We start from the raw sequence: 27806 nt of genomic DNA, 5'->3' as shown, positions 1-27806 counted from the left end.
GCGTTTAAGTTTTTTCGCGAAAATTTCGATTCGCAAAAATAAAAATGTCGAAGTCACTTTTCGAAAAGAAATTTCGTCACATAACAAAATAAAAAATTCAAATTGACATTTTTGGTAAGATGAAATCAAGAACAGGGTCTCGTTGTTCAAAACAAATGATGTCACTAACGCTGGCGTTAACTTAACCTGGCGTTATCTCCCTCAGTTAAGCCCTCAGACTTAAAGCAAAGTTACGTCAACGCCAGCGTTAGTCACAAAACTGGTTTTGAGCAACTGGGCCCAGAACGTTACCAAAATATAAAGACATTAATTTTTGTTTTCTGTCTGCGATTTCGTTTTGAGGCTGCTCATATTGGTCTTCAAAACCAGCAGTGCTTCTGGTTGCTGGCAGATACCTCTGTAAGCAACCAAGAGTTGGCGAGTGTGACGGTACGGCAGTCTCCGGTGGTCATCATCAGAGCAAGTTACCATTCCGCTGTATCCCATACACTACAAGAGATGACATGCAACCTTACTGTCAAAAATGTAAGTAGATCAAGCCGTGAGGGCCTGTCTCTATGCATGCGTGTCACGCTGCGTATCTTACACAAGGCAATTGTTGTTTTACTCCGCGTCACCAGCGAACAAAGTTGATTTTGCCAGGTCAAGGTCACTGAAAGGAAAGTCGCTGTCGATCACTTCAATTAAATTAACAATGAACTTATTGATGACTTACAATGTAACCGGGTATCACTGAGTTGAGTAACAAAAATACAGAAATTTTAGAAGGTTTTTGTAATAATTTGTAACTGTTTGTCGAATAACAATCCAACAAAACGCTATTGAATAAAATCAGCATTTTCTGCTGTTTCTTCATGTGCTGTGCGAATTCAACTCGTAAATCAGCGTTCATACTTCGACCTCTATGGGTAGTCGCGATCGTGAGAATCCTGGGGAAAGCATCAACACTTTTGCTTCGTCGCTTTTCGAAAGGGTTAACAAACCTGCTTATTTTTCACCTTAGGAGGTTGAGTCGCAACTTGTGGATGCCATATCGACCCTGGCACAAGTAATTCACCAGGTCGTCACGGTCCACAATATTTCAAGACATTCCCAGAGGCCGTCTTGCAGGACGGGCAGATGGCCTGGTGTTGATTTATTCGAGGAAGCCATCAAGAGGGTACGTATGCAATGAATGCAATATAAGCTAAGATTAGCAGCCGTCTTACTCCGACGCCACGTACTAGTTCGAGTCCTTCTGGGAACCGTGCTCAAATGTTCAGTTTGACCGGCTAGCAGGGTCAATACTCTCACTAGTCTCAGTCGCAGATGATGTACACGAATAGCCTTCAAAAATGGCGAAGATTGCACCCACAAAATTGATAATTATAGAGTGTTCTTGCCATCAAAAGTACATCACTGCACTGGCTATCAGCGTTTCCCAGGTTCAGAAACAAAAAGGAAATGTCCTGAATCTTGGACGAGAAAAGTTAACTTTATAGTTGGAGAGCGCTCACGGTTAGATGCAGGTCTATTCGTGTTTTACGAGCCAGTACGAATGAACTTCTGGAAACGCCCGCGCAGTTGATGTCGAAAAACGCAAAAAAGGTACTTCGTACTCAGATCTACCATTTCTGTCTGCCAAAATATCCAAGCTATATCCATTTCGTGTGAGTCCTAAGAGCAAGAATGACTCGAAAAACACAACGGAGCTCCTGGAGCATACTGGCGTTTTTCTCATGATTCAGCAATATTTTGTGTTCAAAAACATGGCAGTGGACACCTCTTATACATATACCGCACTGCGACTGAACAGCCAAGGGCCCTTTTTAATTGGCGCTGCTGGAAGTGTAAAGGTTCGAACGAAAAGCTAGTATTGAACTCTCGAGGAATGTTTCGACATTTACGCCGCGATTAACGCTTTGCCTAGAAGCAGCGCACGCGTTGATACATATACTGACACAGTTGTGCCATCGATTCAAATCAAATACTGTAGAAATCGACTGTGAATCGCTTATATGAGGACATGTCATTTATGATTTATTTTCAGGTCAAAGTCGAGGGCATAACGGGAAATATCTCCTTTGATAACTCCACGAACCGACGATGGGGCCACGGCCAAGAAATGTTCGACCTAGAGAGTTCCATAACAGATGGCGCGAACAAGACAGTTTATGAACGAGTAGGAACATGGAGCAAGGAGAAGGGTATCAATGTCAATGATACCTTGTTCCTCAACGAGTTTAAACATTTCAAGAATAGGACACTAATAGTTGCGACACTGCCGGTAAGAGCAACCTTTTTTAGAGAAGCCCGCACGCACCTACGCCGAAGTCCCACTGTTCTACTGTCTTACCAAAGGGTGATCAGGGCGAATCTTGATAACATCGTCCCCCACGAAATACCCCTCAAGGAGTCAATAGGCCCAAACCGACAAGGACAAATCAACGTGATGCAGTGATCCAAAAAGACGTTGACAAGACAGTTATTGCATATGTAAAGGCCTGTATAGTTTCCTTACTTATTATTCCAATCTGCATAGACGAACACGGACACTGACTTTATTCTTCTGGTAATCTTAACACCAGTCACAGAGGCCCCACATTTTAATACATACGCTCATGTTCTTTAAAAAACAATATCTCATTTGGGATCTTGTTTCACCTCTAGAAAAAGGTCAAAAGCAATTTTATAGAGCATTTTAATTTAACGTAAATTTCGATTTCAGGATCCACCCTTCATGATCATGAACGCATCTACAGCGAAGGACGATCTAGTTTTTACTGGTTTCTTAGCAGACATTCTTCACGAACTCTCAAAGCGGTTAAACTTCAGGTAAAAGAAACTCACTGCAGGCTACACTTAAGTTGGTCAATTAGCGAGATTGCCACTCTTCAGAAGACGAATTCATTGCAGGCTCCTTTCGTTGGTCAGTTACATTGTTATTCCCAGGACAGGTTTATCATTCTCCTTTGTGTTTGCTATAAGAAAACAGTAAATTGACATATTTATATATTTACAGTGTTAGATATGTGTTGCCCGCAGACAAACAATATGGGTCACTGAATTCGGATGGATCGTGGACTGGAATGGTCGGAATGGTCGTCCGAGGGGTGAGTGCATATTTGCTTTAGACCCCTTGCCTTGAGGCTCATTGAGTAGAGGTTTTTCCATGTGGATCGAGTCACTATCGAAGCAGTTAGAGTCAGCTTCAAAGGGAAATGTCCCAAAATTTGATTGAAGAAAAAAACAACTTAAACTTTGAAGAAATCCCCCAAGCAGTTTTTGTAGAGCGTTGAAAGTGGATAGTGACCTTAACTTCTGAAAAAGTCTGTATTTGATTCTTTTTCGTTTGAGTTCGACTTGTTGAAAGTGAGCCAAAATTAGTTATGATGCATGAGCAATATCGCGTACGAATAAAATATGTTTGTCTCACCGGATACCGTGATAAAGGGCATGGCAGAAGAAGATATTTGAGAAAGGGCATTTTTAGCTGTCTAGTAATCGTTGATACAAAAAAACAGAGCTTGTAAAAACGTCAAATTCATTATAAAAGCTGTGAACATCTATATTTGTATATCGTTTACCTAAATAGGGAAGGCTATATCATTGACTTATCACGGATCCTACATTTATACGGATAGAAATGTACACAAAATTCGTCCTCCTTCTACATAGTTTTATCCGTATTCGTATACGGATCCTTGATTAGTCGTTGTTCTCAACCTCCCTAATAATTTGTTCTCGATTGTTGTTTTAGGAAGCGGATATAGCTGTGTCGCCTCTCACCGCGACGGCAGTTCGAGCAACAGCTATCGACTTCACCATCCCCTTCATGCAAGACGGCCTCGGCATCATGACCAAGAAAAAAAACACTCAGGACAAAATGTTCCGGCTTTTCAAACCGTTCTCGCCGACTGTTTGGATACTCATTGCAGTATCTATTGTTGTTGTTGGTGTTTTCCAATGGTTAGTGAACCGGTCAACCCCCGAGGGTGCACAGAGAAGACATGAAGCCGTCCAAGGAGATGAGTTAAGCCTCACTGAGAACACATGGATGATTTTTGGTAACTTCTTGGGCCAAGGTTAGTGTAACTTCGCGCGTGGGCCTTGCGACTGCAGCACTCTTCAATACTAGAGAACCTCGGGACTGACAAGTGATGTCCTTAATTGAGAGATGTGTCCTGATTACAGAGGTCAAATGGAATGGAAACAACCAATTTTGGGCCAAAACTAGTGTCCTTAATAGAGAGGGTGTCCTTACTAAAGAGGTGTCCGCTATGGGAGGTTCCACTGTCCTCTCTTCTACAGAGGTGATCAACAAAATTGACGGCAGTTGTTTAGGGAAGCTTTCCCAAGATGAGATATCTTTCATCAGTGACCGTATAGGCGACAAGCCGTGGTTTACAAGAATGGTCTGAAAAGTGACTGGCGCACTAAGATTTCGGATACAATCACCATGCATCTAAACTATTCAATGGGCATGCATAGTTATTTTTTTAATCAAAGATTGTCTGTCAATACACAGATATTTGCTGTGGTTATTCATTTTCTGATACACTCAAAGAATTATTAGCAGTTGAGTTTAGGACTATCTGACTTGTTTCGTTAGGATAGGAAAGGCAAAATGTACTTCATCTTATGCGAACATACTTCATGGAATTACCCATTACTATTTCAGCGTCTGTTACCTGGTACCCAGTATCAAGTTCGGGGAGAACCCTCTTCAACCTCGCCTCCTTCTTCAGTATCATGGTGATGTCCTTCTACACGTCAGATCTCATCGCCTACCTCGCCGTACCCTCGAAACCGGACTATATCAGAAATTTACGCGACCTCACATCCCAGACAGAAATTCGTCCGTTTGTTACCTATGGAACCAGTACTTATGATCTATTCAAGGTAATCCTTTTTAATTCCTGATCATTCTCTCCTCTTAAGAAATTGAAAGGGGACGAGAAAGCTGTTGATCATAGATACTGCTTAACAGGTGACTAATGCGCCTACTAAAAAAAACTGGGTCAGGTTTGACTTTTCAGAGATCAAATGATTCCTAGTACATACTGAATTACAGAGCCGATGTATCTCTGCTTTGACAGCGACGCCTATCGGTGAACAAGCGAGTCACCTGCCCCCGCTTATAGTTTCTCTTTAAAAGAAGTTCTCCTAACGACGCTTCTAATAGTTGGATGGCTGCCTGCCAAAAGTTGTCTGAAATGAGATTACAGTGTATTGTACATGCATGTAGATGTGTCAAAATAATGTTAGTGTTTAAATTGTACGGTAGGCCTTTACATGGATCTTGCGCTGATATGGGTTAGAATTGGAGGAGGCGATATGCGTAATCACACAGTCACCGGTTTATAGAAACAGAATGTATTGCAGGAGGAAGCATCATCGCCCATTAAGGTCTCCTCGTAAGCGTCTCACGCGTTTCTTTCATAGAGAGTTTCCGCAAAGACCCTAACGCCAACAAGAACGCATTGTTATGTCCCCGCTCGGGGGAATAACTGGGCCTTCTGCGCTGGTGGGCGAACTGTGAAAGACGGAACAACACTGTCTAGCTGTCACGAGATCGGTGTATATTCTCTCACTAGGTGGCAGCACCAACCGGTGCGGCCTAAACACAGTATAGTTTGTATCAAAATGAATGTACCGGTAGGCCTAACAGAAATACAATACACGCATATTGCATTGTTCGCTCTCTTGGTAACGGTGTCGAACAATGGGATATTCGTTCACGTTGACGTTTCGGGAAATTTGCCAAAACTCCCTGCTGTCTCACACCGCATATGCTAACAGACAAGGGACCGTGTGCGAAATACGGCTGATGTGGAGATGAGTCCTTATGATATATTTTGTGTTTTGGGTATCTACAACTGCTCTGTTTTTAAAAATTGTCAATATAGGAATCGGATCCAAAGTCTACTTACGGTAAAGTCTACTCGATGATGGAGGGGATGCCACGAAGACCTATGGCCTGGGGAGAACGGTTAAAGCTAATGAACGAAGGGAAATGGGCGTGGATTGGTGACAAGGCTTTCTTCGAATACCTCGCCAATACAAATTGTGACAAGTTTACTGTTGGGGATCAGCAATTCTTCACGGCGGGATATGGATTTGCTCTTCCGAAGAATTCGCTATTCGGCGAGGCGATTAACAAAATGTAAGTGTCAAAGGACTAGCGCAGTATAAAATAAGGCCGATACTTCCAGTCAACTGTCGGCTGTACTCAGTCATCTTCCACACTACAATATCATAACACATTACCAAATTTCCCAGGAAATGGAAAAAATAAAAACTACGGAATTGCCAAGTTTCCCCGAGGCCGATGTCAGGTCAGGGAAATCATTATGACGCCGTTACGTTTTCCTCGATGGACTTGGATAGTGCCATGATCCTGACAATGACGTAATCGACGTACTATCAGAGTCGCATGTTTTACACTATCTATTAAGCTTCGAAACAACATTGAACGACTTTAGGCAAAGAAGGTTTAGTCTCGGTTGCAGGTCGACGAGAGAGCGAATAGTCAAGTGCGCCAATCGTTTAAAACATGGTTGACAATGTTCTCGTTCATCGCCATTTTCTGCGTCGTGGCGCGTAGCGTTATGCTTTACGTATGGTATCATGATGCATTATTTTAGAAGGCTATCTGCATGAGTCATGTGCTGTCACCCGCTTTAAAAGCATTACTCTGTGTTTTTCAGCATAAGCCAAATTCAACAGGCAGGCTTCATAGTCAACTGGAAGAAGAAATGGTGGGAGGGAGGAAGATGCGCAGCAGGTAAAGACGGAAGGACTATCAAGCCGTTGGATCTAGCATCCGTATCTGGGGCCTTTATTGTTGTTGCCTGTGCGATTGCTGTCGGGGCTTTGGTCCTCGTTGGTGAATTATTGTACAATCGCTTTAACAGGAATAAGTCAGAGAGCTACGAATTTCGTGAAAGGGGGACGAACGCGGAAACAACTGGCAGTGTCGAGGAGAGGCCTCAGCAATCGAATGCTGCCCGAAGTTAAAGAGACGGCGCTGGATTCACCGCGTGACTGTCATTGGAGATGCGATTACAAGAAAAGAAGTAAAGTAGGGCATGGAAGGAAAATAATTCGCTCTCTCGAGAGTTGGCAGGGAGCGACCAATCTTGTCCACAATTAACACTATGATGTGTCGAGTTTTAAATAACACGACACCCCACTCAGCCGTTAGATTTTAAACAGTCCCGCAGTCAAAATTGGCCGTCTTGCTGGTCACATTGGTAGAAGCAAGTTCACCGTGAGAACCGGTTCCGTGGCTGAGCTACAGCGGCACCCATCTGTTGGATGATTTTTTGTCGGAACAACTTCAATACAGCGAACATTTGGCCAGAACATCACTGGAAATAGAACGAACTGCTGACGCAGCCAGTGTTTTGGCTGTAATGTAGATATCACTATGTCTAGGTTCATGCTTGAAGAATTTACATCCTGCACGCCTTTATTTTCAGACTACTAATCAGACTAGTTGATTACTTGGGGAATTGCTACAGAAGGGGACCCGGTAGTTCAATTACTATCAGTACCTGAAATGCTGTCTCGCAAAGATGATGAATAGCACTGCTGACTTCTCTCCGTAACAAGTCTACAGTTCACCTAATATTATGACCTTTTAAAAGCGGCCACGGCTAGCTTATGACAGAGCTCATTAAACCCCACATTCACTTGAGCAGCTGATTTCGGCAATAGACTACTCGACGTGAAGCCGGGCATTGTGTTAACCTCCAGTACAACAATCCGATCTGACTCTTGCTGCCAAATCATATCAACCCTCAGCAGATCTCTGGCCCCGGTGACTGTATAACATGTTTCTGCAATTGCCTGCATACGCTCTTGAACAAAACGCGGTATATTCTGGGGAGGACAATTATAAATTGTCTTGCCTTTTGAGAAGACATATTTGGCATCGTAATCATAAAAACCCTCAGGGGTGACAATTTCAACCACTGGCAAAGCTTTGCCGAAGAGAAGTCCAACACTCGTCTCTGAGCCACAAATGAACTCTTCTACCAGAACTTTCTCGTCCGCTGTAAATGCCTTTCGTATAGCGACACCCAGCTCGGCTTCCTCTTCGACAATACTCATTCCAAAACTTGAACCTTGACTATTCGGCTTTACAATTACAGGAAATTTATGAATCGTCGACAATGCTTGATCAACGGATTTCAATACTTGAGATGCGGCAACATCTATGCCCTTGTTACGGAGTAAACATACCGTCTCATACTTGTCTATAGTAACAGCACTCGCCTGAGCGCCAGTTCCAACGTACTTATAGCCCGCTTCATCTAATAAAGCCTGCAATTTGCCGTCTTCGCCAAAATCTCCATGCAATACAGGAAATACGACATCAGCTGTTCCCATATCGTTTGGCAAGCATCCCTCAACGATATCAATTTCCCGTACTTGATGTCCACTTTTCCGCAAAGCTTCTGCAACTGCACCTCCAGAAGCTAACGAAATGTTTCTCTCCAAAGAAATCCCGCCTTTTAGAACAATTACCTCTAATGGTTTCGTCGCCTCCAGCCTCATACTTATAGTGAAATCTTCTCGTCAATTTGAATATTACCACAATCACCGTGTTTTTTTCTACTTCAAGCGGGTAATATTCTTTTGGTATACGTTGAGGCCGCTGTTTACTGGAAAAGGAAATAATATGTATGTAGCTGTACTTGTAGAAGGATGCAGGGTTGGATACACGTTGTCACTGCACGGGCCCACAAAGACAAAACCATTTCACTCGTACGCGATTTTGCTCATGCCGAACTAATCGTGGTGATTACTTTTGCAGTTATTCAGGCAGACAGAAGGGGTAATAGCGTATTATGCAATCACCCGTCGTCACCCCTTTAATTCGCCCGATTAAGTGCGAATATGACAACCAAAATCAGTTATGCATTCGCAAAGCCCCCCCCCCCCCCAACGTCCAAGTGAACGCCCATCCCTTTATCGTTCGACTTCGTTTTAGGAGGTCGAATAATGAGATAGACGTTCTCGTTGGGGTTTCGGGGGATTTGCGAAAACTCCCTAATTTTGTCTTTGATTGTACGCTGCGTATGAGGCCTGGTTTGATTTATGTTTTCACTGTACTGGTCACTTAACTGACCTCGGCTTAAAGACATCAAAAGTCACAACGTGACTAGGTGAAAAGTGATATCGCGAATCGTACGCAGCGCGCTCTTTGGAGTTGACCTGGGTTCGCTAGCCAGCTGCATAAGCAAGCCTCGATCAAATAATTCGAGATCGAAATGTGATTGCTTATATTTACCTGCCTCGGCAACGCTCGATCAGACGATGAGTATATGATAATACTATAAGAATATGATAATTCTCATAGTATATGAAAAACTGGGTCGGTCAATGAATAGCCTCATTCATGCTGTAGATAAGGCTCAGGCCGTATGTCTGTCTAAATTGTCTACCTTTGTAGTAGTTCAACAGTGAGATTTAGAATAGGAAGTGACTATTTGGCAAGCCCGGCTCACCAAACAGCGCCTTTTTTCTGCCCTAGATGGAGAGCCGAACTCATGCATATTCAACCATCCAGGAGCTTATTATCATTCGTGGCAACACGGTCAGCAACACTGGAGTTACAGTGAAACGCCTTTAGAAATGCACACTAATGCATTTAACATGCTTATCAGTTAAATCACGTTTATGACTTTTTTTGTAGATCCATACAGTCATGTACATGTACATGCTTCTTCATGGATTATTGACCAAAACCCGAGTTTAGTAACAGAAATTGAATCGAGAGCGGGAAGTCGGCCATTGTTAAATATGCGCATATAAATTCGAATATGACGTCACTGCTCTCTGATTGGCCAACATGTTGTAACCTCTCCGGCTCGCCAAAGAGGGTAGTATTTTTGCCCTGTTTGGCAAGCCCGGCTTGCCGAACAGGGTGGCTTTTTAGTGCTGTTTAGCAAGCGGCTCTCCAAACAGGACAAAAAAAGATGCCTGTTCGGCGAGCGGCTTGCCAAATAGACCCGGCCTTTAGAATAATGCAGCCGTCAATGTAAACAATGCACCCCCTGGTCATCTCCGGGCGCCGACAATTTATCACTACTCCAACGTTTCAAATGTCCCCAGGATTTGATATTTTCCTCCTAAGATGGTACATAGATTCATCAAAAATTCACCAACGTCGGTTGATTACACCATAATCCTTTTTGTTGAAATTCGAAATTTTTTATTATGTCGCTCCTGTGTAATTAGCCGCCGTTTCGGACACGATTCTTGATAGCCACCCCACCAGGAATAATGCCACGCGCCAGGCAGTATTTCTTTATAAAAAACCCACCATTCTTCATTAACGGAACGCAATCTATCGCCAAAAAACAGTCGGTATGATGGACTTCCAATCCTCGGACATCATCTGACATCGGCGTCGATGTGGCATCGATCCATGACCAGGGGATGCGAAGATTACATTGACCGCAACATTCTGAATAAGTACATCGGTGACAGTTTAACAGGGGAGTCCCACATTTTTGTAGATTCATCGCACTACATAATGACTGAGCTAATCGGTGATAACATGAGTACGCGTGTCCTGCATTTTTTTCCAATTCAGCAGTTGAGGGCTACGTCCAGAATTGAATCGGTGCCGCAGCTGGCCCCATTAGCACAGTGTCACATTGCTGTCACTAACACATGTTACATCAGCAAAAGGTCTGTATGTACCTCGAAACCAGTTCGAGCTCCAGATCTGAAAGGCCAGTGATTGCGAGGTCAACTCAGCCCCCCCCCCCGATAAGTAATTGTATTTCTCGATGAACCAGCGTGGGTTTAAGGAACTAAAATTCCTGGCTCTTCACGATTCTTCAAATGGCTTTAAAACCGGGGCTTCTACGCCAGGGCAAGTAAATCACCCAACCAAGTGAGATATATACGTAAATTTCGGAAGATGAAATTCTGAATTTCATTCTTATTCAAACAAAGGGTACATCAAAAGTGCCTCAGTTATGCTCTGTGCCTAAAAAAACCCACAAAACGCTCTTTATTTCATGTTTTTATCATTAAGATTGAATTTCTGTCGACTTTTTTGAGGTAGAGGCCTCAAGGATAGATGGCGCCACATGGAGGGACGAATTGGGGGTCGCCGGGCAACAAGTGTAAGTCGTGTAATATAATTTTTAAAAATGGAAGAAATGCCGATACTGGATACTCAGTAAGAGTATTCGTTCCATATCCTAAAACCAGGTTTTACCTAAAATGCCACCGTTTATAAGCAACTTTTCCTTTATGATATTTCCATATCGTCATCAATATCCACGTTTGAGTAGCGTGAACGAGTGAATGCTTTGTCACGGTTGGCGGCGTTGTATATCTTGTTGTATTGTCGCCGCTCATATCAAGATGAATCGAGTTAATATGGTATGATTCTCTAACACAGATCATTGCACAGGCCTATGGTCTGGGGGACGTGTCCTGAATACGTGCTGTACACTGGTATTCGTATTTTACCCCAGCTAATTCAGGTGCGTATACAACATTCTCCGATTATCACCTGTTTTGCGACTGTATGCTCTTTCATCTCATTTGGACAGTACAACTTCGTTCCGTCACCTGTCGTCGAGATGAACCTCTATCTTGATAGCTGGTTGGCTCATATACTTTTGGCTTCAATTAGCAACTTTCTTTTTCTAACGGCTTACATTTTACTTGTATTACTCATTTTGCCTCTGGATCTAAGGATCCCAAAACACTGAAATTTAGGTTGGCCCTGTGTAAACATGTTTGGACCTGGTGGACCTACACAGCCTATTCCTTCATCTCATCATAGTTTCGAAGCCAATAGCCTCGGTAAGGCTGAGATACGAACCAGGAAGTCCATGGTTGCCATCTTGGAATTGGAAATCACATAATCACATGCTTTCTGGTTTGCGTGGATCCGGTCTGGTCCGCTTCGGTTCGTTCCGTCACCAGTCGTCAAAATGTACGTTTGGCTTTGATGTTAACGCATGAACCGGCAATGTTGATGGCGGCAATTTTGAGAATTTGTGTACATGTGAAATATGGCATGTACAGTGGAACCTCTCCTAGTGGACACATCTCTACTATGGACACCCTCCCTATGAACGACACTGAATATGGTCTTAAATAGGTCATTTCCATTGAATTTGGCCTCTGTAATCAGGACATGTCTCAATTAAGCACTTGTCAGTATCAAGGGTGTCCTTAATAGAGAGGTTCTACCGTATGGAAAGCGACGAAACTAAGTCTGATTATGAACATGTCTAGCTAAATTTATGTTGAACTATTTTCCGTCGGGGGAAAATCGTGACGTCGGCGGTAATTCTAGTGAAAGGGAAAATGGGTAGGTTATTCAAAAACAAAAATTAAATCGACTCATGATTTGCCGACTCATGATTTGCTGTAGAACTAATTGGTAATCCTGCGTTGTTAAACCTCATGCGTTGTTAAACCTCATGCGTTGTTAAACCTCATGCGTTCTTAAACCTCATGCGTTCTTAAACCTCATGCGTTCTTAAACCCCAAAAGGTGGAATCCTACCAACATCGGCTGCATTGACTCTTATTTCTGCCAGTGACTTTCCTCTTATATTTCAGATGCGAAATACCGCTCCCCTTTCTCGTTAAGTGTCTGGTACGTCAGTCTATACTTACAATGGCTGCTGCTAAAGGAAATGGCGGTAAGTTGCAGGGGTCTATTGTAGCCTACGAACATGCATATGGTTTTCTGGAAGCAGCCAATAGGAACATCCTGTGCTTCCCATGTAAGTCTTTGTTATGTAATGCTATGTGATCCTACCAGGTCAACCAAGGGGTACTTATGTAGAAGAGATCAGCTCTAGCTATGGCCAGGGAAGGATTGGAATGAACACAGCTCATCAACGAATATCCATGCTTGCCATACCGCGCATCATTGGAGACTAAGCTCTCGGGGTCAAGGGAAGAACAAGAGACGACGCCCAGGTTTATAAGAGACACAGGCCTGTTTGTGTAGTATAGCCATAAATCGAAACTCGAACGCAAGAAATATATTCCTTGCGAAGGAAATCGAACCAGTGATCCGAAAATTATACGGCAACCTTCGACCAAGAATAGAAAGGCGGTTTTCTCCTTAAACTTTTATCGACAAAGATATACACCTGCTCACCTACCTTCGGCCATGTTGGCAAGAACCGTATGAAAAACACTTTGATATTGAAAGAATGTAGTGTGACCCAGAAACTCGGCTTTTCTCTCAAAAGTAAGAACATGATCACATTCTTTGAACGGTAAACGGGATATCTACCGTCCAAAAACGAATGTACAAGTTCATGTATGCGAATCTTAATAAGATCTTTATCAAGACTGAGTGACCACTGACTCTGGTCTCAAGCGAAGCAGTTTTCTACCGACACTGCCGTCGATCGCAATGGTTTTGATAAAAGTAGTCCACTGACTACCATTAATTCATTCCAGATGCAGTCGTTAAAACAGACAAGGACTGGAACGTTTGTTTAATGCACAAGCTATCCGGAATGCTGACGGAGGCAAACTTCAGAGATCTAAAACAAAGCTTTCATATGTCTGGCCGAGTACCTCGCAGGGACGTTGACAAAATTAGTGATTTTAATCCGTTTTGGGACTTGCTGGAACGGTAGGGCAATCTTTGATTTTGAATTATTATCGCAAGTGCTTGGTGAGAAGAGTAAATGACGAAGCTTAGATGTACAAAGTGAACCGACAACTATGTTTGATAAAAGTCGACTGTCAGCTATTTATATGTCGCTTGCACACCCACCAATATGGTGATATACATGTACATATATGTCCAGATATGTACTCATTGACCAACAGCAACACGGACATTTTATATTCTAATGGATATCTAGTATTCTCATGATTGGCCAGTTTAACTTTCCTGTTCGTATACTGCGCGACTAACAGTCAGGATAAATCGACGGGGATTTTTTTCTTAAATTTTAATTGACTCCTTCAGTTCCTTGACTTTTGTAGAATACTTCTGGAATTCTGACTTTTTCGTGTATACACATAGTTTTATTAGATCTCGATCGCAATCCCCTTATCCATGACGACTTAAATCCTTAAACACGAATAAACCATGCCTAAAAGTCATACTTCTACATACCCGGTCGGTGCCACTTTGTAACTCTCAACTGGACTAAAATGTCCTTGAGTGCGCTAGATTGTGGCTGCCCTTGGTTCTCCAGAAAGGTCTCTGGATAGGCTTGGTAATAATGTGTGCTAATGTAAGGAGCTTTGATACAGTAAATAGTACAGTGAAGAGCGCTATATAAAAACTTACTATATTATTCTTATCATTACATTGAACAAAAAATGGCTTTGTTTGCTTATTCTTGTCAGATACTGGCAACTCCTTGGTAAGCAATGACTTTTTTGCAGACTTGACCGTATAAGCGTTGGCAGATATGCTGTCTTGATCCACCATCTTGAGATGCTACAACTCAACGATTGCATCCGGGTAATCCAGGAACATACTCAGAAAATAGAGGAGTATCGTCAACAACAGGTAGAGTAGTTAGCCAAGCCCTCTTTCCTTCCAGGTCTCCTATGACAACCCTACCCATCTCCCCGAAGAGTACTTGCTAACGCATGCCTCTTGATGACTTAAATTGTTACTGAATTTCCACCTTTTACACCCCTTCCCAAAAATACATCGACGGTCCTGGTTGTCCAGGAATTTGCACACTATCACAGGTTAAAGTTTACGACATAGATTCGAAGGCGAAGGATTCACAGCATAGATTATATGAATGATGATGAACTTGTAGGCATATTCTATATGATGGAGAATTTCCTCAAGAAATTAACAAAATTTGAAGTTGGGAAGATACTCTACCTCTGTTACTCACCAGAGACAAGACCACAATTGGTTTTTTAAGCCGTTTAGCAGTTAAATTGTCAATGTTTGACCGCGACGCATCAAAGAATGCGTCAAGTAGTGAAACTGAAATTCGGATATGATATACGGGTTAGTCTTGCGAGTAACTGGTGCGATTTAAATTGGTGATTGACCACGGAAATTTTTTTTTAAATTGACAAGTTTGACACAAGTGGACATTTTTACCCATATTGGCCATTTTCACTCCAAATTTTACCCCCCCCCCCCCCCCCCCAAGGCCAGGTTGTCGAAATTCAAAATTATTTTTTTTACCAAACAATTTATTTATATCTGTAGACTTGCCACAGCAAATATTTTTTCAATACCTCTCCAAATATGTACTTGAGAGTAAAAAACATGCGCTCGTCTAATAGATAGGCCTCGACCCTCCAACCTATGAATATTCATTAGTGGTCTTGTCTCACCAACTTTAGTTATGCTGAATATGACGAAACATTTCTTTTTCAAACATTAATTGATTAATTGATGATATGTCGATTTATCTTTCAAGTCATCAGTTCGTACCCCATCCAGTGGTGCAGAAGGTCCAGTCACATCCTATTCGTTAAGGCTGATTATGTGACATGCTTTTGTTCTGATCTATCGGCGTTGTGCGTCCGTATCCCTCCTCCTAAAAACAGAGACCTGAAGATTGTTTCACACCATGTATTAATCGGTATCGATGCTGAAATAGCTGGAAGTTATGTTTTAAGCGAACATCAACGCATTTCACTTCAAATATGTTATTTCATGCATCAAATATCATTCGGTGTGATCATCACAGGTGGCATCGACCTTCGAGTCAATATCAATCGCAGCGATTACCAGTGTTACCCCAGACGAGAGATCTCTATGTCGCACAATAATGTGGCAGAGCTTGTTATCGTAAGGAGCTGCGATTTAAATCGTTTGGTTGCGAATTAGTCTGAATCGACGCTGTCGCTCATTTGCAAGTTACTTCTGGTTAGTAACAGGTGACGAATCTGACTTATTCTGATGTTACCGGGGATCGTCAGAATAAGAATAAACCTGTTTCCTACGAACAGAGACGTTTCTCAGTCATCTGCTAGAAATGCATCATAGACGACCATTTGCCCGTCGAATTGAGGAAGCAAATGTTTTCAGTGTTGTTTATGATAATGCACTTAAACTATTTTTCAAGTCTTATATCAGAACCAAAATATCACGGTTAAACTCTATTCTACACAATATTTCAGGCACCTGTAGCAAAGCCACCTGAACCAGCACGAACACAGGCTCAAAATATAGCGCCACCATCTGCTGATATCAATAAACTTGATCAGGTAAAAATTACGTATACACTAGTAAATGACGTTTAGACAGACAGTAGGCCAGGCCGGCACCTACGGCATGCTGCAGGGAAGCCGTTGGTTTTATATTTGTTATTTATATGCCTATTAAACAAGTGATTGAAATCGCTGCGATCTAATGGCATGCGATGATATCATTCGGTGTGGTCATCACAGGTGGCATCGACCTTCGAGTCAATATAAATCGCAGCGATTACCAGTGTTACCCCAGACGAGAGGTGGCAGCGCTTGTAATCGTAAGGAGCTGCGATTTAAATCGTTTGGTTGCGAATTAATCTGAATCGGCGCTGTCGCTCATTTGCAAGTTACTTCTGGTTAGTAACGGGTGACGAATCTGACTTATTCTGATGTTACCGGGTATCATCAGAATAAGAATAAACCTGTTTCCTACGAACAGAGACGTTTCTCAGTCAACTGCTACAAATGCATCATAGACGACCATTTGCCCGTCGAATTGAGGAAGCAAATGTTTTCAGTGTTGTTTATGATAATGCACTTAAACTATTTTTCAAGTCTTATATCAGAACCAAAATATCACGGTTAAACTCTATTCTACACAATATTTCAGGCACCTGTAGCAAGGCCACCTGAACCAGCACGAACACAGGCTCGATATATAGCGCCACCATCTGCTGATATCAATAAAGTTGATCCGGTAAAAATTACGTATACACTAGTAAATGACGTTTAGACAGACAGTAGGCCAGACCGGCACCTACGGCATGCTGCAGGGAAGCCGTTGGTTTTATATTTGTTAGTTATATGCCTATTAAACAAGTGATTGAAATAGCTGGAAGTCATGATGGCATGCGACGATATCATTCGGTGTGATCATCACAGGTGGCATCGACCTTCGAGTCAATATCAATCGCAGCGATAACCAGTGTTACCCCAGACGAGATATCTCTATGTCGCACAATAATGTGGCAGCGCTTGTAATCGTAAGGAGCTGCGATTTAAATCGTTTGGTTGCGAATTAGTCTGAATCGGCGCTGTCGCTTATTTGGTGCTATTATAGTGCCGATTTACTAAATTGCAAACAAACGTCTTCAATCGCAACAACCAGTGGTTATAATCGCTCATTTGTGCGGCATAGATCAAGAGATCTCTCGTTTGATCTTTTTTTGCATTTTTTGCCTTTTACTCACCTTTTCGCTATAACTAAGTATACGGACAATATCATCGTGTTGTACATGTAGTTGTTGTAGTAAGTTCTTCTTTGTACTGGCGCTATACTTTCAGTTCGGAAAGACACCTCTCATGCGCGCTGCTTCTGATAATAAAGTCGGTCGTGTAAGAACCTTGATCGATGCAGGAGCTGATGTCAATATAAAACCAAAGGTATGTATAATTCGATCATTGCTGAATTAGAAAACCAAATAAACTCCTTTGCACTATTGTCACTGATTGAGTGATAGTAGGATGTACTATGATACTAAGCTCTGAAGACTTGAAACTGCACTTCATCTAGATCTACTCTCTCCAAGAACTGTCATACGTCAAACAGGACATTCGTATAGCATTGGTTGCAACCACATTGTTTGCACGGCTTCTGAACCATACGTTTTACAGCTGAGTAATGACAAGTGCTTCCAAAATGGATGCAAACAGCTGTTTCTCTGCGAAAATGATTTCCTCATTTCAAAGTTTTCTCATTGGAATACGTCAGAAGATGGACAGTAACTCACATAAAAAATGTAATTACATGTACTTGTAATACTATCGATAACATGTTTAAAATGTTGCCTCACTTTCACTTCGCTCCTAGTCAGAATACTTGCCATGATAAGACTGTCTGTCTATTGCCAAGTGCTCTCTTTTTGTGTTTTAACCTTGAGCATCGAACATCAGCACTTAAACAGGATTGCCATCGCATAATAAATTGTATGGTTTCCACACCGCTCATAACCAAAACGCCACCAACATGACATATGGTGCTACTCAAACGAAACTTTGTTTTATTTTGTTCACCTGGTCCTCTACTCTCCAAAACGGTGGTTATTCATTGGGGTTACGTGTTCTGTATTGATCTTATACTATCAAATTCCTTTCCATTTATGCACTGGTCAGTCGAAAGCTTGAACCCCTCCCCTCAAGCATAGATGCAGCGATATCGATATTTCTTGTCCCAAAAGGAATCTTTTAAGAAGGATAAGCAAAATTATTACCATTCTCTTTTATAATGTATCTATAACGTTCCTCGATGAAACAAATACATCAGATAAAAATCGAAAAGCATCGAACCTTAATTTTTCCATCGCTCCAGAACTTGGTCAGTCGTTAATGACGCAGCGCTATTTGAACAGGAGAATGATATAAAAGTAAATTGTAAGGCATTTTGGCCAGATTGATATAAAACAGGATCCTATTGGCACGTCATTTCCCAAGGGTACCGTACAGCAGTTCCGGCCAAAACAAATCTGAAAGAGTGACCGAAATAAGGCATTCATAATGAGGCTTATTATCTCCCCTTCCTATAATATTGAACCACCCACGTAAAGCGAGAACACATCTGAGTCGATATAAAACTGATTCAAAAAGTAGGGGATCATGCGACGTCTCCTCTAATTGTGATCAAGAAAATCGGCGAAATCTACGCTGTTCACGATGAGTACAACAGATCAACATTTGGAACATGTGTATGCTTTGAACCCAAAAACATTTCATATTTAAGGAATTGAACCCGAGGCGGAGGACCTTGGTTGAGTTACCAAGACACTCTCGGGTGGAGCTAAAATACAGTCCAAACCCGAGCCGATAGGCGAGGGTATGGACGAAATTTTAGCTCCACCCGAGAGTGTCTTGGTAACTCAACCAAGGTCCGAAGCCGAGGGTTCAATTTCTATTCTAAAATACCTCAAACTTAAAAAGATAGGCCACGAAATAACTTGAATATGTGCGAATTTTGCAAATTCCATCCATCGCCTGCCCGGAGCGCCGGTAGCGCCGTTGTAAATATGTGTAGTGCTCATTAAAAAACTTAGGGTGGTTGATGCTTCCTTGGCTGATTTGTGTTTGAAGCAGTGTTTTGAGAGCCTCAAACTTCTGAAGTGAGCTGTGTGCATGGTTTCCACATTTTAGTGCAACCCGAGGGAACTTTGGTAGAGCATCTTGGTTGCGTGTCCAAAACACTCCACTCTCAGAACGAGGCTTATGCATTTTCCATTTAAAAGTTGACTTTACGGTACCAAGGTATTTTAGAATTTCTGTCCATTGACTGAGGTGATTAATGTTATATTCGTGTTGTCAAGGCTTTTGTTTTTAATGCATTTTTTCTGATATTTCATTCTTTCTTCTTGGTTTTGTTACATGTAAAAAATGTGAATGAACCTTAACATTGCTGACTTGTTTCCTTGTTGTCTTTTATCTTTGACATTTAGAATGGCCAGACGGCACTCATGTACGCCTGCCGTAAGGGTCACAAGGAAGTCGTAGCAGACCTGATCAAAGCGGGCGCTGACGTGAACATCATACATCAGGTAGAGTATCAGATTCATGGCAATGAGCTGTTGGCTCTATACGAGGCTAGATAAACTTACATAGTAATGCGTCATGAATCGGCATACAAATTGATATTTGCTGACCCCTCCCCAAACAAATCAATATTTATCAGCAACACCGTTACCATTCTCTTTTATAATGTATCTATAACGTTCCTCGATGAAACAAATACATCAGATAAAAATCGAAAAGCATCGAACCTTAATTTTTCCATCGCTCCAGAACTTGGTCAGCCGTTAATGACGCAGCGCCATTTGAACAGGAGAATGATATAAAAGTAAAAATGTGAATGAACCTTAACATTGCTGACATGTTTGCTTGTTGTCTTTTATCTTTGACATTTAGAGTGGCAAGACGGCACTCATGATCGCCTGCTGTGAGGGTCACAAGGAAGTCGTAGCAGACCTGATCAAAGCGGACGCTGACGTGAACATCATAACTCTGGTAGAGTATCAGATTCATGGCAATGAGCTGATGGCTCCATACGAGGCTAGATAAACTTACATAGTAATGCGTCATGAATCGGCATACAAATTGATATTTGCTGACCCCTCCCCAAACAAATCAATATTTATCAGCAACACCGTTACCATTCTCTTTTATAATGTATCTATAACGTTCCTCGATGAAACAAATACATCAGATAAAAATCGAAAAGCATCGAACCTTAATTTTTCCATCGCTCCAGAACTTGGTCAGCCGTTAATGACGCAGCGCCATTTGAACAGGAGAATGATATAAAAGTAAAAATGTGAATGAACCTTAACATTGCTGACATGTTTGCTTGTTGTCTTTTATCTTTGACATTTAGAGTGGCAAGACGGCACTCATGATCGCCTGCTGTGAGGGTCACAAGGAAGTCGTAGCAGACCTGATCAAAGCGGACGCTGACGTGAACATCATAACTCTGGTAGAGTATCAGATTCATGGCAATGAGCTGATGGCTCCATACGAGGCTAGATAAACTTACATAGTAATGCGTCATGAATCGGCATACAAATTGATATTTGCTGACCCCCTCCCCAAACAAATCAATATTTATCGGCAACACCTTTCGTTTTAATGAAAAATTGATGAAAATTACTGGTAATTGTTATACTTTCTCAATTGAGTGAAGTGATTAATATTATATTCGTGTTGTCAAGGCTTTTGTTTTTAATGCATTTTGTTCTGATATTTCATTCTTTCCTCTTGGTTTAGTTACATGTAAAAAATGTGAATGAACCTTAACATTGCTGACTTGTTTCCTTGTTGTCTTTTATCTTTGATATTTAGAGTGGCGTGACGGCACTCATGTACGCCTGCGATGAGGGTCACAAGGAAATCGTAGCAGAACTGATCAAAGCGGGCGCTGACGTGAACACCAGAGATGAGGTAGAGTATCAGATTCATGGCAATGAGCTGTTGGCTCTATATGAGGCTAGATAAACTTACATAGTAATGCGTCATGAATCGGCATACAAATTGATATTTGCTGACCCCTCCCCAAAAAATCAATATTTATCGGCAACACCTTTCGTTTTGATGAAAAATTGATGAAAATTACTGGTAATTGTTATACTTTCTCAATTGAGTGAAGTGATTAATATTATATTCGTGTTGTCAAGGCTTTTGTTTTTAATGCATTTTTTCTGATATTTCATTCTTTCCTCTTGGTTTAGTTACATGTAAAAAATGTGAATGAACCTTAACACTGCTGACTTGTTTCCTTGTTGTCTTTTATCTTTGACATTTAGGATGGCGTGACGGCACTCATGCACGCCTGCCGTTGGGGTCAAAAGGAAGTCGTAGCAGACCTGATCAAAGCGGGCGCTGACGTGAACATCATAACTTCGGTAGAGTATCAGATTCATGGCAATGAGCTGATGGCTCCATACGAGGCTAGATAAACTTACATAGTAATGCGTCATGAATCTGCATTAAAAATTAATATTTGCTGACCCCCTCTCCAAAAAATCAATATTTATCGGCAACACCTTTCGTTTTAATGGAAAATTGATGCATCAAAATAAGTCTGAGAGCGCGCACTTGCAATTCAACCCGCATTTGAAAATACATTTCACGGTCAACATTAATCATTGCAACACACTGTCAATTGACTGAGATGATTGACTTATTCGTGTTTTCAAGTCTTTTGTTTCTGATGCATTTTTATGATAATTCAGTCTTTCCTCTTGGTTTAGTTACATGAAACAATGTGAATGAATCTTATCATGGCTTCTTGTTGCTTTGTTATCTATCATCTTTGACAATCCATTCATTCGGCTGTACGGCACTACTCGCACATTGAGTGGTCACAATGACATAATAACAGAAATGATTCAAGCTGATGCAGACATAACATCGGAGACAGGGTATCAGGTTGATGTTTTGTTACTAATGGCTTCATTTTCATGCCCGGTATGCTCGATAATATGAAGTAGCAAATCGTAAGTCGGACTAAACATTATTTCTTATTTTGCGGAAACTAAATAGGGGGGGGGGGGGTCATTGATTCCATCCCTTAACAATTGTCCTCAAGGCATTCCTTTATCTTATCTTTCAGAAACTATTAAAGCTCCTCTTTTTTATGCGACGCGATGAGACTAACTAAACGCCCTTTTGACCCATAACTTAAGTTGGCCACATATACCAGCTTTTGCACCAGTTTTCTCAGAACACTTTACGGCTTCTATAAATAGAAAAATACCGTTTGTTATTGTAAAGCGCTTTGAGACAGACTCAGATCAATATAAGTGATATGTAAAAGTGGTTAGTACATGTACTGTATATTCCAAAGGAGAGGTTCATCTTCGTTCTTGAAATAACTAAGATGTTAGCAACAAGAAGTTCAAGGTCACATTATGATTGTGGCATTGATCTCTCTCATGTCTCTTCATTACAGTCGGGAAAGACTGCCCTAATGTTGGCTGAAGACAACGGACACAGACAGATAGCAGAGATGCTGAGGAGAGCTGCTAAAAATCAATGAAGACAAAGAGCGGTAATACGATATCAAGCAGTCGGACATGTGGTGGTGATACCTATTACACTATCAAAGAGAGAATGAGTTTCGGTTAACTATTAGTCAGCCTGGTAAAACTACGTGCCTCCCAACGAGATCTCGTGATATTTCGTTGGTGGATCGCACCGGTATATATAAAACGTTCCTGACGAAAGGTTGGAACGAATTTACTAACTACAATCCAACCTTCAGTCAGGAATTGGCGGAGATGCGCAATGACTTGGGACGAGGCTTACTATGGTATCTTTATTATTTGAACTGTGTCCAGAAGCAATTACGCTTATATACTCCGGAGTGATATGTGTCCAAAAAGATTGATTCATCTTGATATGGGACACGATTCTGAAGTGTTCTACAACAAAACAAAACTGAATGAGATACGCTGTCTGCAGTCAGCGAAGACGCGATGACGTCCCGCGCTGTGAAAAAAAGGAAGACGAAGATTCCTCAAAGGGTCCACTCAATAGTATTTCGCTTTGCCTTGTCTGAACTGCTTAAGACTTTATTCCTATTACGTTTCATTGTCGGTTGATCGAAGTACAGCTTTTTTATTTGATGTCTTGTTATTCATCAGAAAGTGATAGAAAGTAGCAAGATTCGCCCACGATTGTATTATGTGATACCTTGGATGACAATTATTGGCCATTATACTAATTTGCAGTTAATTAATGAAATAAGATGTGCTAATTTGATGATGAACCTTGGTCACCTTAGATGCTTCGAGCTTTTTATTGTTCTTTTTCTCCCCTCCGCGTTCGTTCTGTCATTGAAGGAGTTTTTCGCACTTAGCTTATTTCATGACAAAAACATGAAAAATGGCACTGCTAGCAAAACACGCATGACGTCTATTTGCCCTGCCGGTTTAGGCATCGACCATGTTGAAAGGTGTTTCGTGGGAGTCGGTTTATCAAGATTTACTCTGGTGATCCGTTGATAAGACTGTACAACGATGAGAATTTAGACCTGGGTGTGAGCGAGCTTTGAAGACAACAGACTGTGGAATCGACTCAGCCTGATTTCTTGTAGTTGCGAAGTAAGGGCAAATTAACGTGATGCGCTTGAAAAGGCATAAAATTGCCATTACTTGATCAATTCCGATCAGATGGCCCACTCTTGGTCATGGTCTTGGTTTGACCTACTGGGTGAAATCACCAGAGTTTTCTTTTTTGTGATTTGGTGTATTCCTCCTTCATGGCATACTGAACTTCTAGCGGTATTGCCCTCGTTGCGTTGTCTGTAAGCTTAGCCATGTCATTACATTGAGGGGTGAAGATGCCTTCATGGCGGAATGTGGTGTATTCCTCCTTCATGGCATACTGAACTTCTAGCGGTATTGCCCTCGTTGCGTTGTCTGTAAGCTTAGCCATGTCATTACATTGAGGGGTGAAGATGCCTTCATGGCGGAATGTGGTGTATTCCTCCTTCATGGCATACTGAACTTCTAGCGGTATTGCCCTCGTTGCGTTGTCTGTAAGTTTAGCCATGTCATTACATTGAGGGTGAAGATGCCTTCATGACGGAATGAGCGTTGCTTTTAGATGAGATCAGCTTTGAATCATGCTCCAGGTGACTCAATCTTTATAGCATATGGTTTACAAAATGTCTATCCACCAAAATCGTAAAAATGCTCGCTCGTCATGAGACATTCAATCCTAGTAAAATTGGAAATATTGTGCTCCACTCCAACCATTTCCATCCATACATTAAAAGTGAATGTAGATTTTTTTTATCATTGCACAGAATACATAGCAAGTCACATTTTACGGACAGTGTCATGACCTATTGGTTTTTCAACTCATTGCGGTTTATTGTAGGATTATTCAACTTGCAATGATGTGACCGCCAGAGATCTTGTTTTCAAACAAAAGTGTAAATTCACGTTTTTTTCTACCTGGTGCAATGTGGTTTTTCAGATAGGCCTGGCCAAAGGTGCTTGGCTGACCTCTTGTCACTTAACTGTAACAGTGTGATCACAAATAGCAATGTGACACAGCCCTGGGCAGCCGGTGTCATAGCTGACCGACTTTAGTTGACGCGGTGAGAGAGCGGCTTATTATAAACCGCGAGATGCGGAATGCGAAATCGCGAGTACCAACCTCGGTGAGAGTATAACCATGCGCCTGAGGATGTATTGCAAATATGAAACCTGAAAAGGCGAAAATTCATGAGACCGAGGCTGTAGTAGGGAGCTATCCTCGTTGTGATTGGCCCATTGAAATAGACTCCACTGTACAGCGGTTTATAATAAGCCTGAGAGAGCTATACATAATGTACTCAGTTTCTTCAGTATAGAGTTGTGCAACACCAGTTTCTTTCGGTAAATGTTATATGGTCGCATTCCTGAGTTCAACAGAGTACCTTTGGCCAGAACGATGAGGAAACACTTTTCTATCTTGGACTGATCATGTCTTTTCTTTTTTACGAAGTCTTTTTAGGTGTAGATAATAATGTATTCTTTATTCGCTTGTATTTTACTGTATCATGAATGTACATCGAAGTCTTTTTAGGTGTAGATGATATGTATTCTTTATTCGCTTGTATTTTACTGTATCACGAATGTGTGAACGAAAATGTACATCATTCTCTTTTATAGAGATAAATAATTCTAAAATCATCATTATTATCATTATCATGATGATGATTGGTGGTGATGATGATGACGATGAGAGATTCAAGTACATATTCAGGTTTGCCTTACAAGTCGTTGAGGCATCCTCTTGAGGACAACCTATTATATTTCTCTTTGTAACAAAAGAGTGACGCATCGCATTTCATGGTAATTATTCGTTATATACCATTAATTCAATACCAATTAGGAAAGACATCGGTCCAAGGGACTAATCAATTGATGTATAGATAAAGTGACACTGTCCCAGTAGTCTGACTGCCCTCAAATGACTGATTTAGAATTAACAGAAGTTACAGTAGAACCTCTCCATTAAGGACAACCTCCGGACTGACAAGTGCTGTCCTTAATAGAAAGGTGTCTTGATTAGAGAGGTCAAATAGACTATATAAACTACAATAATGTATCACTTTGGGACCAAACTATGGTACTTAATAGAGATGTTGTCCTTGATATAGAGGTGTCCGCTAAGAGAGGTTCTACTGTATACAAAAACGACATTGCTCTCAGTGTACAACAGTCTAACTATGAATGTAAGTCCTGAGCGCTGTATAGCTGCAGCTCAGACCTGTTATACTCCAGATCGTAAAGCTTGACCCCCCTAATGTAGAGGCCAATAGCTAGGGGGTAATAATGTGAAGCGCTTTGAACCACTGAACCCTGTTGGATTATGCGCTATACAGTTGAACCCCGGTAACATGATGACTCATGGGACCTTGGTTGAATGGTCACGTTAGTGAAGTTGAAAATCCGGAGACGAAATGCATGATCAGGTATTCTCGTCAAAATTGTTGAACATTTTTATATGTTCAAAATTCTGAAAAATTTTCAAAGCCAAAATTTTTTGGGGGCTAATGATGTCTCTTCATTTTGAGCAGAAAAACAACAAGTGAAAAAAATATTTGGACTCAGAAATGTTTTCATCCTTCAGATTTGAACTGTTTCATCAGTTCAAAATTCTGAATAATTTTCAAAGCCAAAAATTGTTTGGGATTGATTATGTTTCTTCATTTTATGCAGAAAAAAAACATTAAAAAAACTTAATACTTAAAAAAAACTTAATAACGGTGATAAACGCTGCCTGACTTAATGCAAATCACATGATTTTTTGCTGTCGGTACCAAGCATGTCTAACATGGTTATAATAATGAAGAGAGCTTTGCGCCGACGTGTTAATTGCCTGGTTAATTGGAGACGCGGTCGCGATCGATTACAGCAATTAGGTCTTTTGGTCGGGTTAGAGGGGTAAATTTGGTCATTGGGACCGCCCAATCTAGTGGTCGTGGTCTGGCTGGGTACCGGGGTGGTCGTGTTGCCGGGGGCCTTGTAATGGTAATTAGAGAGGAAACCATTCGGGACCGGCGATCCTTGGTCGTCATAGCGGGGTGGTCGCCGACCGGGGTTCCACTGTATAATGATAATAATAATAATAATACTTGCTTTGCCAACGTGAACGTCTATCTCATTATTTGCCAATGTGGAACCGGCTACTAGAAGATTTGAGAAAGCTGGGGAACCTGGAGGCCTCCAAGTCTAAGCTTGCCTTCCTTCCCAGCCTTGGAGATGACTACCAGTTTTTATCCCGCACCCTGACAACATTTAATCGCTCCGTACGCGCACAACACCTCGTGATTAAATACGCCCCAATAGGAGCCAAATCACCTTTTAAGGAAGAAGAAATTGTTGACATGAAATTTGCCTATCGCCTGATGAGACGAGCCGACGTAACTTTGAAGTAGCTCATTAGTCTGTCCACAAAGAATAGGTATTACTTCATTGGAATGATTACATCATTATCAACCGTTATATAGTAAATCTAGGTAATTGCGTTTCACTCCAAGAAAAGTGAATGCATATTAGTTTAGATTCAACAGATTCTTCAAAAAGGACTATAAAATCAACATTTACGAGCCGATAATGTCAATACGCCGCTTGGTATTCCTCATCTTGTTGTATGTTGTGGTACCATCGACTGGATGGCCTTCGGGAAGTAACAAGACTGCCGATGAACGAGGCGGCAGAAATGACAAAACGTTTGTGGAAGTAAATACAGTCAAATCTGCTGTAACATCAACTGGTGGAACAACCAGTGCGGGGACAACTTGGGACGCAGTCACATTTGCTAAAACAACCAACCTGAAGACAATATCTAGAAATACAGTCACAACGGCCATTGTCAGGACAATTGAGGATACAGTCACATCAGCTGAAGGAACGACCAGCGTGAGGACAATTGGGGACACAGTCACATCTGCTGAAGGAACGACCAGCGTGAGGACAATTGGGGATACAGTCACATCTGCTGAAGGGACGACCATCGTGAGGACAATTGGGGATTCAATCACATCTGCTGAAGGAACGACAAGCGTGAGGACAATAGGGGATACAGTCACATCTGCTGAAGGAACGACCAGCGTGAGGACAATTGGGGATACAGTCACATCTGCTGAAGGAA

The 27806-nt window shown here is 41.6% G+C and overlaps 3 protein-coding genes across 3 annotated transcripts; 2 read left to right on the top strand and 1 right to left on the bottom strand.

Annotated features, from left to right (window-relative positions):
• The first annotated feature begins 380 nt into the window (after positions 1-380).
• On the top strand, positions 381-7389 carry LOC135493017 (glutamate receptor ionotropic, kainate 1-like). The gene is made up of 9 exons (XM_064779767.1): positions 381-525; positions 1004-1159; positions 2030-2266; positions 2708-2814; positions 3002-3092; positions 3740-4064; positions 4661-4881; positions 5889-6145; positions 6690-7389. Exons 1-9 carry the CDS (start codon positions 499-501, stop codon positions 6997-6999), a joined length of 1731 nt encoding a protein of 576 aa, XP_064635837.1. The 5' UTR covers positions 381-498; the 3' UTR covers positions 7000-7389.
• Positions 7390-7414: 25 nt separating this feature from the next.
• On the bottom strand, positions 7415-9368 carry LOC135492619 (D-alanine--D-alanine ligase-like). Its single transcript, XM_064779176.1, has 2 exons — positions 9281-9368; positions 7415-8651 (listed from the first exon to the last, which is right to left on the bottom strand). Exon 2 carries the CDS (start codon positions 8542-8544, stop codon positions 7615-7617), a length of 930 nt encoding a protein of 309 aa, XP_064635246.1. The 5' UTR covers positions 8545-8651; positions 9281-9368; the 3' UTR covers positions 7415-7614.
• Positions 9369-11413: 2045 nt separating this feature from the next.
• Positions 11414-26799, top strand: LOC135492911 (ankyrin repeat domain-containing protein 29-like). The gene is made up of 13 exons (XM_064779634.1): positions 11414-11495; positions 12588-12670; positions 13446-13623; positions 14391-14517; positions 16107-16193; positions 16789-16875; positions 17463-17561; positions 19601-19699; positions 20067-20165; positions 20533-20631; positions 20997-21095; positions 21458-21556; positions 22606-26799. The coding sequence occupies exons 2-13, from the start codon at positions 12646-12648 to the stop codon at positions 22690-22692; spliced, it is 1185 nt and encodes a 394-aa protein (XP_064635704.1). The 5' UTR covers positions 11414-11495; positions 12588-12645; the 3' UTR covers positions 22693-26799.
• The last annotated feature ends 1007 nt before the right edge of the window (positions 26800-27806 follow it).

This window comes from Lineus longissimus, chromosome 8 (genome assembly GCF_910592395.1).
Source record: "Lineus longissimus chromosome 8, tnLinLong1.2, whole genome shotgun sequence".
Classification (NCBI taxonomy): Eukaryota; Metazoa; Nemertea; class Pilidiophora; order Heteronemertea; family Lineidae; genus Lineus; species Lineus longissimus.
The sequence above is the reverse complement of the archived record's forward strand: the minus strand, read 5'-3'. Positions and strand labels throughout refer to the sequence as shown.

Excerpts from the sequence above, each read along its gene's own strand:
- LOC135493017 (XM_064779767.1), top strand. The coding sequence starts at position 499 with ATGACATGCAACCTTACTGTCAAAAAT. Across the intron at positions 526-1,003 it reads GCAACCTTACTGTCAAAAAT|GAGGTTGAGTCGCAACTTGT; the intron begins GTAAGTAGATCA and ends TTTTCACCTTAG. Across the intron at positions 1,160-2,029 it reads TCGAGGAAGCCATCAAGAGG|GTCAAAGTCGAGGGCATAAC; the intron begins GTACGTATGCAA and ends ATTTATTTTCAG.
- LOC135492619 (XM_064779176.1), bottom strand. The coding sequence starts at position 8,544 with ATGAGGCTGGAGGCGACGAAACCATTAGAGGTAATTGTTCTAAAAGGC.
- LOC135492911 (XM_064779634.1), top strand. The coding sequence starts at position 12,646 with ATGGCTGCTGCTAAAGGAAATGGCG. Across the intron at positions 14,518-16,106 it reads AGGAGTATCGTCAACAACAG|GCACCTGTAGCAAAGCCACC; the intron begins GTAGAGTAGTTA and ends ACAATATTTCAG. Across the intron at positions 21,557-22,605 it reads ACGTGAACATCATAACTTCG|TCGGGAAAGACTGCCCTAAT; the intron begins GTAGAGTATCAG and ends TCTTCATTACAG.